Source organism: Cyanistes caeruleus, chromosome 13 (assembly GCF_971803275.1).
Source record: "Cyanistes caeruleus chromosome 13, bCyaCae1.hap1.1, whole genome shotgun sequence".
Taxonomy (NCBI): Eukaryota; Metazoa; Chordata; class Aves; order Passeriformes; family Paridae; genus Cyanistes; species Cyanistes caeruleus.
This window is the reverse complement of record NC_141713.1, coordinates 13,123,828-13,136,567: the sequence shown is the minus strand read 5'-3', so window position 1 is coordinate 13,136,567 and position 12,740 is coordinate 13,123,828. Positions and strand designations below refer to the sequence as shown.

General features: G+C 36.4%; 1 protein-coding gene across 3 annotated transcripts in view; it reads left to right on the top strand.

The window, feature by feature from the left end:
- The window catches only part of NEDD4 (NEDD4 E3 ubiquitin protein ligase), a 50,086-nt gene that overhangs the window by 11,997 nt on the left and 25,349 nt on the right, over nucleotides 1–12,740 (top strand). For 2 of the 3 annotated variants that reach the window (XM_086848937.1, XM_023934056.2), the window contains exons 4-5: nucleotides 414–452; nucleotides 891–944. In XM_086848937.1, the coding sequence (XP_086705063.1) occupies nucleotides 414–452; nucleotides 891–944 (93 nt within the window). Of the gene's footprint in view, nucleotides 1–413; nucleotides 453–890; nucleotides 945–5,016; nucleotides 7,264–12,740 lie in introns of those variants that run through there. The other variant, XM_023934054.2, reaches the window with a different exon arrangement.

Here is a 12,740-nt window from a genome sequence, read left to right as displayed (position 1 = left end):
AGCTAAACTATCTATAGTTTTTTTTTAAAATATTCACAATTCAAAGATAATTTGGTTGAGTGAGTCATGCTGTGTTTGGCCCATCTGTGCCTGGTGTGTGTAGTTTATGTTGCTTAGAGTTTTGGCATTTTTTAAGAGTTTGCATGTAAGTATTACATACATGAAATTGTTTTCAAGTGTCTAATGCACCTTCTTTGCATCCATATCTGACAATACCTGCATAAGTTGTCTCCATTCTGCACTGCATTAAAGCAGTACAAGACTCCTTTGACTTTTACCAGCAAAATCAAGGTTAAAGATACCTTTTTCTTAAGTGGATTGGAATAAAATGTGTAATACATCAAAAATTATGTACACTTGTACAGAATTATCAGTGTAACTAATGCTCTTTTTTTTTTTTTCTCTGCACATAGTCCTTAAACCCAAAATGGAATGAAGAATTCTTATTTAGAGTAAGTAATTTTGTTTATAGCCTTATTACCTGTTATGCTGACGCATTTGGAAAAACTACTCATTACTCTCCCTACTTCAGAACTCTTCCCTAATTCAGAAATAACAATCTTCTAAAATGTTCACAAATTGCTTTCCTTAGAAATACGTTTTTTAACTAGGGCACAAATGTTACATTTTCCATCTTGATGTTGCCTTTTTTATTCTGTGAATGTTTAAAAGCATGTGCATGGATTCAGAAACAGTTTGGGATAGTAGCAGTTGTGCCTTATTGGTTTTAATAGAAATACATTGCATAGTAGAATGAGAGCAAGGTATAAATTTGCTGTTTAATAGAGACTTTTGGTATTTCTTTTCTCCTGCATAAACACAGAGATTTTGCTGAAGACAAGTTCTGGAATTCAGTATATATGTTAATTATCACTATACTTTTTTCATAGGTTAATCCTCAGAAACACAGACTCCTTTTTGAAGTATTTGATGAAAACCGTTTGGTAGGTCTTTTTGTGTTAATTTTGCAATGTATTAAAGACTTGAATGAAAGCAAGTCCATCAGGATTCAGTGTTGTTAAAAAACCCACTCCAAACAACCTTAATTTCTATAATGAAACCTAAAGCTAAAGGCAGACCTGATTAGTTTATTTATCTGGCATTACTGTACTCCTGAAGCTCTTACGCAGTTACATTATTATTCTAATAATATTCTAACAGTATAATATTCTAATAATATTCTAGTATAATTCTAATGTTCTTTAATTCATGAAAGCATCATTCTTTGATAGTACTGTTCACATGATAGGACCAAATTCTTTGGTGATACTGAAAGCTCTGCATTGGATGTTTATTTTTCCCTGCAAACAAAGGAGTATTGATATGTGGTGTGAGATGCTTCTTCAGTGTGTGGGGACTATCATGAAAGAAGGCATACATCGATTTTCTTTGGAAAGCTCAAGAAGTGAACAGTGGATTGTGATGTTGTAGATAGGTGTCCCTCTGAATGGCAGGTCACTGGTGAGATAAGGCTAGCTTGTGTTTTTATCTCCATGAAATAAAAATTTCTCCTCTGACCCAAGCTCTCATTTAGTGTCCAGATGTCTAATTACCTGTATTTGTTTGTGTGTTTCATTGTAAGTGAGTAAGCTCGTAGCATTACAGTCATGACACTTGCATCTGTTTCACTGATGTTCCTTGTTACTGGAATAAATACCTTTCCCTTCTGCAGGAGTTTGGAACTAATAGAGGAGGGATTGAGTGCTCTTGCACACCAAACACAGTTTCATTCCTAATAAAAGATCTCTTTGTGCTTGAGTAGTGTGTTGGTCATGAAAAACATTATTTTTTCCTAAAACCTTCTGCATGTGTTCAGTAAACCATTGTATCTTTTATTAAGGTGCTACTCTTCTGAGACTGGGAAGAGTGAGAATGTGTAGAGTAAATATAAGTACAAATTGCCTAGATTAATAAGATTTAGGAAGGAGGAGGCTTGTTTCTTGGTTATTACACAGTCCCCAGACCATTTCCTGCTTAACTGGTGATATTACCCGTCCAAATATTTCAAATATGGTGTTGCTTTGATTTATCTAAAAGTAATGTTAAAGATAATCACGAGCACTTGTGGCCTACATGGGAGGTTAAATGTGGTTTTTCAGAATGCTCAGATTTTCATCTGTACATAATATTATGGTTTTGAGCATATCCCCCACGAGGCCAAAATACTCAGTGCATTGCACATCTCGTTAGAGCATTGCTGCCACCACCTGGAAGCCACGAGGCATGATAAGAATGTAGGATTCTTGATTTTTTTGGCAGGGAAAAGGCTAGTGTTTTCTTTGTTTTCCACCAGGAGACCTCCTTCACAATCTTTCTCTAATCTAGAATATATAAGTTGTTTGATCTGTTTGCTTATGGAGAGGAACCAATTAAACATTTTGTTGGTACCAACTAGGAAATGGTGCTTTGTTTTCCATGCATGAGTATATTTAGACATCAAAGTATTATGACCTCATCAGGCACTTTATAGTTCTGTAATAAAATACCCGTATTTTTCATTGTTTCCATCTCACTTGGTGAATGGAACAGGCCATCTCCCTATTTCTCTTTAGCGTGCACTCAGAAACAGTGTTTTTATCCCAAATATCTTGGATTGTTTTAAGTAAGACAAATTGTTCCTTAGCTATGATTGTTATTTAGCATTGACAAGCTCCCCCACTTCTATTAATTCATCCTTACATGTCAAAAATCATAGGTGCTTTGCTGAGTAGCTATGATCAAAGGGTGTTTTATCTTCTGTTATTTTAGTATTTTATTCTGTTATTTTCAGTTCTTTCATCTACCTATTGGATGACTGTTTACAGTCTGAATGTGAGCAATCTGATAAGACTGAAATATTCTTATATGTGTCCTCCCAATGGTTAACTTCTTCTTTACAAAATTTTAACCCAAGTTCTTTTATTCCCTTTAACTTTATGGGGATAAATGGAAATACCTGCTTGGTTTTAAGAAATGCTGTGTTCTTGAATACCAGCCTCAAAACCTTTCTTCAGAGTTCAGCTCAAATTTTGGGTCTTGCTGGATTGGTTATATTGGCAGTAGTCAGTTTTGAAATCTTCCTGTAATAGCTTTATTTTCAAAAATCACTTGTCTTGGATTTCGTAAAGGAGTGCTAAATCTAGTTTGTTCTTCTGACTTGCAAACCCTTGGTAGAATAAAGGGCTTGAGTGGTTTGTGGAGTCTTTAATTGTGGTTGTCTTTAAAAATACACTAGAAAATGTCAAGAGGAGCATTGAGATCACTTAGGAGATGAATCAGTGAAGGGACAACACCTCTTGCAGTCTGTCTTACAATACCTTGTCACAATTAAAATATATTGCAAGCTGAGTGCCTAAATCTGTTACTGATGCTGAAGAAATCAATGATTAAGCTTTGAATGGAACTATTGGTATTTTTAAAAAATACTAACTTTTAGTTTATTTTTATGCCAACTGTAATTCAGCAACATTGAATTTAACACTTCAAAAGCATTTCACATTGCCTGAGAAAGCTGTAGTTGGCTGGCAATATCTGTACAGGTATAGCTAATGAAGAGAGTACATGTTGAGAAATTTTGCTGGAATCTTAAGCCTTGAGTTACCAAATTATGTCAGTTTATTGTTTTCTTAGGATTTCTTTAGTAAAAGTAAACAAGCCATTTCAGATCATCCACTGGGGGAGAAAGGAATGCTTTTACTAAAAGAAACCAGCACCTCCAATGGTTGCACTTTGTGTCACACCAACATGTTACAAACTGTGCCACATTTGTTCTTAGGGAGAGAAGAAGCCTTAAGAAGTGCATTTTTTACTTTTTACTCGCATATCTTAGGGTCACTTGCTGATGTTTTTGTTTTGCTTGGTTTGTTTGGCTTTATGGGTATTTTTTACTGTGTTGCTTTAAGTTCAAGTGTAACTTTTTGAAACTGACCAAAAGAATCTTTTATGGTATTTTCCTTTCCTCTTCTCTCCCCATCCCAGTCCCCCACCAACATATAACTTCAGAAGAAGTCCTGTTGGTTATAATGAAATAAATTAAGTGTTGTATTTGTTGGCTTTTATGAATAAGCTAGTATTCATTTATTGCTGCATTCTAATAAAGGAATTCAGGTAATGGAGGTTAAGTAAGCCCTGGAGTATAATTAGAAAACAAATTTGTTGCTTGCAAACAAGGTACCGTGAATTTGATTCTTGGCTCTTTTTTGGGAAGGAGGTATAAATGTTAATTTTACTGCCTTCTAGCTTAAAATACGGTAAAGGTTAAATAAATAGAAAGCAGAAAAACTCCTAGTAGTATGACCTATAAAAGTATAAATGGCCTAGTGTTCTCTTCTGCTTGTACTCTTTCAGCAGCACTAAGTAATTTCATGTTAGTGCAGTAGCATTCCATACTGCATCATATATGGCTTAGTTATTCAAAAGTACATTCAGAGCCAAATGTTGGTGTTTTTCAAAACAAAACCCACAACAGAAATCCCATTTAACAGCAAGACTCAAGATTGTCTTTTATCAAAAGTCCCACTAGGTGCCAGCAAAGGACCTCTACAGATTATGTGAGCCAGTGAAACATTTGGTAGGAATTCTCAATCCATTTACTCTTGGAAGAATTGACAGTGTATTAACTTCTTACATGCTAATGATTTTATTTTAAAAATGAAAATTAAAAACATAAATTAAAAAAATGATAATTAGTTATGAAGTTGGTGTATAGTTATACAAAATAGCTTTCTTCTGTAATTCTGTTTGGTAATGTTTTTAATCTCTGCATACTTAGTTCAGTGTTCTAAAGTTTGTGTAGTTCATCACATATCTGCAAATCACACTGAACTGTAATGAATGTGTCCTTACTCTGGGCTTCCAGCAAGCAAGATGAGGTAGTTTAATTTATATGAATAATTTAGTTTCTTTCTACCTTTAGCAGCTGTAGTTAGAAAAGGTCAAACTAGAAATGAAAACAAATGCCAAATTATTAACCAGAAAAACTTTTTTTGGCTCCTGTTCCACTGCACCTCATTTAAAATTGTGAATTAATAAACACAGAGTTCTACTATGTGCAGATCTTTAGAAAGTGTGATTGCTTAGCAGCATGTGGATTGCAAGATAATGCCAGATTTTTTTCAAGTTTTATTTAAATAATGCAGAAAAACATTTTTCTTAAGGGAGAGGAGGCTTATTTCACTAGTTTGTGCATAATTCAGACCTCAGCAGTTTGCTAGCATGGTTACTATTTGGAAATCCAATCCTGGACTTGATACTCAATTATATGGGACTTCATTCCTACCAACTTCCTGTAATTCTAAACCTATGGGTAAAAATATTAGTAGTCATACGCTGCTGAGGAAAGTACGGACACATTGACTCAGCTCGTGCAGCCGCAGCAGGCGTTGCTGTTTGGAACTTGGAAGTTCTGGAAGCCTATTATAGTATTCATTTTTGCAAATTCCAGAAGGTATAATTGAAACAAGGTCAGTAGTGTTTGTCAGTGTGTCGCAGCTGAGGTCCTTGGAACATAAGTGCTTTTTAAATGAAGGCTTTCTGACTGCAAGCAATCAACGACGGTCCAGAAACTACAGTTCAAGGAATGGCTGACTTATTTCAAGAGGTATTTTCTTTTAAAATGTTAGTATCTTGTAGAAATTAGGACAAAGACTACAACGTTCATGGGCTTTTACTGTTGCTGTGTACCAGCCCTGGGTTCTGTGCAGCTGCCTGTAGCCTTTCTGCTGAAGGATCTTTGTGGGTTTCATTTGCTAACATGCGTGGAAATGAGAACAAATGGCACGACGGTTAAGATTGCATTTTGCTACCCAAAGAAGCAACACAGATCCATTATCAGAAACCTCTGAAGATTTTTTGGATAGTAATAATTGTATGTACTTCAGAAAATCGCAGAGTCCTGCACCTAGCGTTACACAAGTGAAACTAACTCCTAGACAAGCTGCTTATGCACCTGTAGTGCAACAAGTAATTAATCAAGGGAAAAGCACAACTATTTCTTCACTGCAAATAAAGAAGAGCAGTTCACTGCATATTTCCTTGCAGTCTAGGAAGCAGAGTGGATGTTCTCGATTTGGTGATGCTGTGGCTGCTGGTGAAGACACTTCATTCATTGGTATTGGTAGCGAAGGGAGCTGTGGCTCTGGAACTGTGGCTGATCATCGATCTAATGACAGCCTTCTGAGCAATGCTGCTCTGGGCAGAGGCAGCCTCAGCAGCATTGCAGCAAGTGACAGTGGCTCGTTCAGCAGTGCTGGCAGTGACTATGGATCATGTGCAAGTACCGCAAGTGATGGAGGTTCATATAGTAACAGTGTCATCAGTGACAGTGGCAGTGGCACTCTCTGGACAAGTGACAGTACTTTCTGTAGTCCTGTTGCACACGGTGACTCTTCATATAGGAGCACTGCAAACAAATGTAATCCCTCTAGGAGCAACTCATCTCAGGAAACACTGTATAGAAGTAATACTACTTTTGACCAAGATGCTTTGTCAGTGAGGAAGAAAACTAAAATTCCATTGCGACGTTGTTCATCACTGGTTATCTTTCCTAGGAGTCCTTCCAGTACTCCTCCAGCTTCTCCAGTAAGCTCAGGTCAACTTCCGCACAGAGGCACCTATCAAACATCTCATAAATTCATTATTTCTCCTAGTGAGCTGGCACAAAAAGAAGATCAGACCATTTCCAAGGGATTCCTTTCAACAGCAGTCAATGGACTTAGACTGTCTAAAACAGTTGGCTCTTCTGGTGAGGTCAGAGACATCCGACCACTATATTTGAATACATCATTACAGGGCAAAAGTCAAATTTTGAATGGTCCTCAGCAGGCAACATGTGAAGAAGGACCAGATGGCTTCTCATGTGTTTCAGTTCATCTTACACAAAGAGCATTTGCATCAAGCAGTGAAATGGTTAATGGCTCTTGCAGTCCAGAGTTAAGTCTGAACTCTGGTGCAAAATACCCTCATTTAAAACTAGAACGTAGCACATCTGCTTGTCTGCCCTCAAAAACAGATTCAGAATACCAGATTAATATAAATGAGCTAGGAAGACCGAATGCACAGATGAGCAAAACTCACCATATTTTGCAAAGAAGCGTTTCCTTGGAAGGATCACGTCAAAAAGTTTCTTGCTGCCTATCCAGCCTTAAATACAAGTGTCACAGTGCAAGGACGTCTCAGTTGCACATACAGTTCAAAGCTGGGAATGAAGAAAAAACAACTGGTGTTAGGAAAAGATATGGAACCTCTAAAAGGGAAATGTCTAGCACTTTGTGGAGGCCCCATAAGGTGAGTGTTGTGGTTTATAGAAAAATGTGATGGTGTTTTACGGTTGAAATTTAGCTGGAAAGTAATAAAAGTTTGCAACCAAGACTTAAGTGCAGTGATTTCTGAGTTTCCTAATGGTGTCAAATTGTCACCATTAGGAAGTTAATTTTTTAATTTTCTGTAGCATCTGGGTTTTAAATCTTAGACATGGTACATACAGTAGCATAGTGAATTGGTGTTGCTGTGAAATATATGTATTAGAGTTTAAACAGTAGTTTGCTGTACATGAACTCAGAGGGATTTTCTTGTCTAGTTATTGAGACATGGGAGTAATTTAAACTTCAGATTAAATTTTGTAGTTATAAACACCTACCTTTTCAGTAAATTAATAGTGGTTACTGAAGTTATTTGCATATACAGTGGGTAAAAATGAGTGATCTTTTAGTTTTATCTCAGGCTTTATTTTCAGAAAGTTTGTTGTATGTAGAATTAAAGATAAGTCATATTTGAGCAGAGAAACTGTAAATACCATTTGTTTCTGTATACACCCTGAACCACAGGAATTTTCAGAGTTTCCTCTCGCTCTTTTTTTTCCTCCTTCCAACTACTATTTCAGCCTGAGCAGTACAGAGTAACTTAATACCTTTCCCAACAACATTGCTGTTCAAATTATAGTACTTGGGTCTTAAGGCTTATATTAAATATATATTTTTTTTGTAATGAAATTTAGGTCCAGCTAAACTGCAGAGGTGTCTACTCTTATTAACTCTTAAAGCAGTTAGTAAAGCAAAAGCATGAAAGGTGGATTTTAATCCTTGTTTAAATAACATTGTGAGGACTCAAATTATCTGAATGTTTTTTGTTATGAATGATAATAAAAGAGAAACAATTGATGTTTACTAAAATTATTTTAAGAACTCTTTCTCATTGATTTGACACTACTACCATATAACTAACATGCTTGTTTAAGTAAATGGCTTTTTGCCAAATGACCTTATGACAGTCCCTTTCTAAACTAGTGAGACAGTTACCTTGGAGGTGCTGGCCTGGAATATTCAGTCTTTTGTTGCCCTTAGAGAGTGCTTGATGATTCTACACTTTCTGACATTTTTAGTGCTTCATGGTTAGAGTTTAAAGAAAATACTCTTTTCTTCTTGGGAAACTGTGATTTATGCTTAAGCTTCTTTATAAAACTCACAGTGGATCACAGATAATCACTACATATATATATATATATATATATATATATATGTATGTATGTATATGTTTTTTGGTGGTTCTTCTTCTCAAAATTACATTGTAGATTGAGGGGTAAAATCCACAATAAGCACAAACAGATTAGATCCAGACTAATTAAAATGTGTCAGTTATTTTGAAAGTGTATTGTGAAAAAAATGTTGAGTCGTGCACTTCAAGTACATTTCTCGTCAACTCGCACTGCTGGTCTTTGTGTTTAATGGCAGCTAATATGAAAGATGCTCTGTATTTTAATCCAAGTTCAGGATTAGACTGTGAGCTAACATTTCCAGAAAACCTCCTAGGACACTGGACTGGCAATAGTTTGTTTCCGTTCCCAGGAGCAGTATTTACAATGGATTGACACAAACACCAGGTACAGGAACCTTTCAGTCCTCAAATGACTCTTTTCAGTTTACATGTAAAACCAGTAAGTAGGTAACTGTTCTATAAAACATGTTATTAATAAATATAAAAGCTTCCCCCACCAAACCATAAAGCAAAAACTATAGTTGACTTCACAGCAGTTCAGTGGTTCACTGGAATAAAATGGATAAATACCATTGTATTTGTTATTGGTCTTCGTGACCAATATAACAGATTCTATGGCAATCATTTAATTACATAGTCCAGTTAATTATCATGGTGTATTGTGACTCATTTAAAAATAAACAACTCCCAAAATATTTCTCTTGACTCCAGTTAGTCTGGCCTAGTATATTGATATGCTGAGTCTGGGTTCAAATTTAACAAGTTGATACTGGAGTAGCATTTAGTAATGTCAGCTATCTGTACAGGGCAGCCATGAAATCAAATCAGTGCTGTGGTCAGAGACTCCAGAGGCTGAAGCAGCAAAAGGTCTATGCATTCTTTTCTTCCATGCCTTGCTACCAGCCTTCAGCCACCTCGGATCACATTTCCTGCTTTCCATAATCAACAGCTTGTTAAAGGCTGGCTTGAAAAAAAAAAATCAACACCATTTCTATGACAACTGGCCTTGGATTATTTTTAATTAAGTTACAAAATGGGGAATGGGTGGTGGCCAGCGTGCCACTGCTGATCTTTACTGGAAACTTATTGAATAGGTTCTGTAGTCAATACTGGAATTTCATTTATGTGAAGCAGGAGGAAGAGATAAGTCCATAGTTACAACATTGAAGGCTGTCCTTGAATATGTATTTCTGCTTTAATGTTTTGGGTTTCTTCATTATTGTTTTGGGATTTTTATTGCGTCTTTCTCTGCTTAGGGTAGAAATAAATCTTCAACAAAAGCATTTTGACATCACAGGTGTGGATTAGGAGGGTAGGAGCGAGTAAGGGAACAAGTTACTTGTCATCATATATACATAAACTCCAAGAGGTATAGAGAAAGGCAGAAACAGTGAATACAGTTCCAGTTCTTGTAGAACATAAAGAAACTTTTAAAAAACTATAATCTCTTCCACAAGTATAATATCATGTTGACATCCCTGTTGACATTAGCTATTCCTTCCCCATCAGTATCACTCTATTGGATAATGTGAATATTGTAAATATACTTGCAAATCTGTTTCAGCGGCTGTATACCTTTAAAATATTTTTTTATACAATTGAGGGAATCAGTTGTGTTATAGGCCTTTTGTTTACAATTAATTTTGATTGAGTTTTGTCTCCAGTTATTGAAATGATACGTTTTGAAGCAAAAAAACCCCCCAAACATCAGAGGTGGTGTAGAATAACCAAACTGTTTTTCTACTGTCAGATTCATGTAAGGGAAACCTTCTGGTTGGAACTCTCAAGCTTTTTTCACCAAACTCTGGAACTTTGCCTTCATAAAATATGCTATTTGAATCTTACTGTACTAAATTTACATTTAGTAAAACAGTAATTTGAGGGGGCTGCGTGTGTGAGGATTTCTCTCTTGGATAACTTCGCAGCTGATCTGAATGTGCTGAGGGGACCAGAACCTGTGTCTGGAAGATTGTGATTCCCTTGATAAATGTTGCACCACAAGTTAATGCTGAATGGTCTGATGTTGTCTTCTCTCTTGCATTCTCCTTAAGTGTAGAGCTTCTGTCATAGCATAACTCCCTCCTCAAAAATAGTGATCCAGCCAGGGAGAAGCACCAAGAGAAGGGAAGGACAGCTGTGGCTTAGCTCCAGCTTTGCACATGGAGCAAAGGGCTGCATGTGTATCAGGGTCCCAAATCTGTGCAAGGAAGTGAGGTGGAAAAGGAGCAGCAAAAGCAGAAGATTATGGAGGCAATACAAGGCAAAGCACAAATTGGCATCACTTTATGCTACTGTGCTGTGGTAACTTCATAATCTAACAATTTTCATATTGTTCAGTATTGCATATCTTGAAGGATCGCATTACAGGACCATGTGGTGCATTGCTGTGTCATGGTCTGTCAATTCAGTCAGGGAGAGTTGGGCTTGAAAAGAAGGTGGTGTCTTTCTGAAAAATCGAGGGGATGACTACATTAGACTTAAATCACATGAGAGCACATGTGTTGTGTCTCAGACAAATTTTAGAAGCTGAACTATACATTAATACATTGAAAGAAAGACAATGGAAACGGTGCTAATCACAATAATGAACAATTTATAATTAGTTGTAGGTAATTTTCTTGCTTTATGCTTTAAGTGGCAATGCCCTGTAGTGCTTTAATTGTTGGTACTAATTTATTCTGTTTTTCATCTTGCTTAAATGCAGAGTTTAGTTATACCTTCTTGTCTACCTTCATGCTTTAGCTTTTGATTAGCAGTCCTTCTTCAGGGGAAGAAAAAGGTGGCACACAAAGGATGGGATAGATCTTGCAGCCTGGCTGTGAATGATTGCTATGTTGGATTCATTAGCAAAGGAAGCAATCAAATAATATTATTTGGTAATAACTTGGTCCCTGAAGTTTTTCGGGTTTCGCAGGTTGTATTTGACAACTATGAACCATATGTAACTTTCAGTGTATCATCATAAGGAAGCAGATACTTGAATATACCAGTATATTAAAGCTCTAGCACTTTCTAGTCCTCAGCAAACATTTCATGTACATATTAAGGAAAAGTTTTATTTGGTCATGCTCTGCAGAGATTATGATTAGCCTAATTCTGTTTATAGTCTGCAGCTGAACTGAATTTGGGCAGGTTTTTCTTGCCAGAAAAAAATGGGGAAACTAAAACTGCAAAACCATGCAGAGCAGGCCTCCTGAAACAGCTTATGTAAATATGTAATTATCCAGTCTTCAGAGTGATTCATGTCCTTTTAATCTGCCATGAGAGAGTGGGAAACGTTGATGCTGTGGCTTCTTTAATGCTGCCACAAGCTATAGTTATTTTTTTTTTTAAATGTGGTATACCTACAAGAATGTGTCAAAGTAAAACTTGTTCACAGGGCAAGCTACAGACATTCTTCCATTACTCCTCACTAGCCAAAGAACTTGCAGGCTTTCACATATGAGATCATGATCATTGCTTTAATTTCTCTCTTTTTTTTTTTTTCAAATAGGAAATTTGGAAATCATTGTTGAAAAATGCCAGGTATTGCACACATGAAAAGCAGCTAATGATGCACACTTGGTGATGGACTCCTATACTGGTCAGGAAATGGTTTGTGTCATGGGGAAAGACTCACTGAAAATGTCAGCTCAGATCTTGTTGACAGGCAAATAAAAGCTGAGGATTTATTAGGGAAGAAATAAAGTAACAAAATTAAAACCACCATTATGGTATCTTACAAATCCACATAGGTGCATGGCATGTATATTTCTGGTCATCCTTTTTCAAAAGTCATGGATAACAGAATTAAAAAGAGATGGGTTGCAAGATTGGGGTGAGTTTTATGTGAGGAGAAACACTAAGTAGGCAAGGGGGTTTCAGCTTTGAAGAAAAAAAAAGATGGTATGGGGGAGTTTATAAAACTATAGGGGAGGTGAATTTTTTCATTCCACTTTTAAAAAATATATTCTTTTATTTGTTATGAGCAAATTGTCTCAAGATCGGCATATCTGAAGTAGAAATGGATTTTAAGAAGTTAGGTAAGTTGAAGAAAGGTCCATCAAAGAGTATTTTAGTTTCAATATGTATTTTAATGTCAGGATCAGGAGGTGTATGACTGCTTATTCGTTAGAAACTGGGGGTTGTATTAAAGGAAGTACTGTTCTTAATTGCCACTATTATTATGCCTTGAGCATCTGCTCTTGACCATTACATGCAAAGGGTACAAGGGTAGGCAGAGTGTTAATCTGACCCCCAGGCTCTCTGGTGCCTGCTCAGCCCTTGCAGCC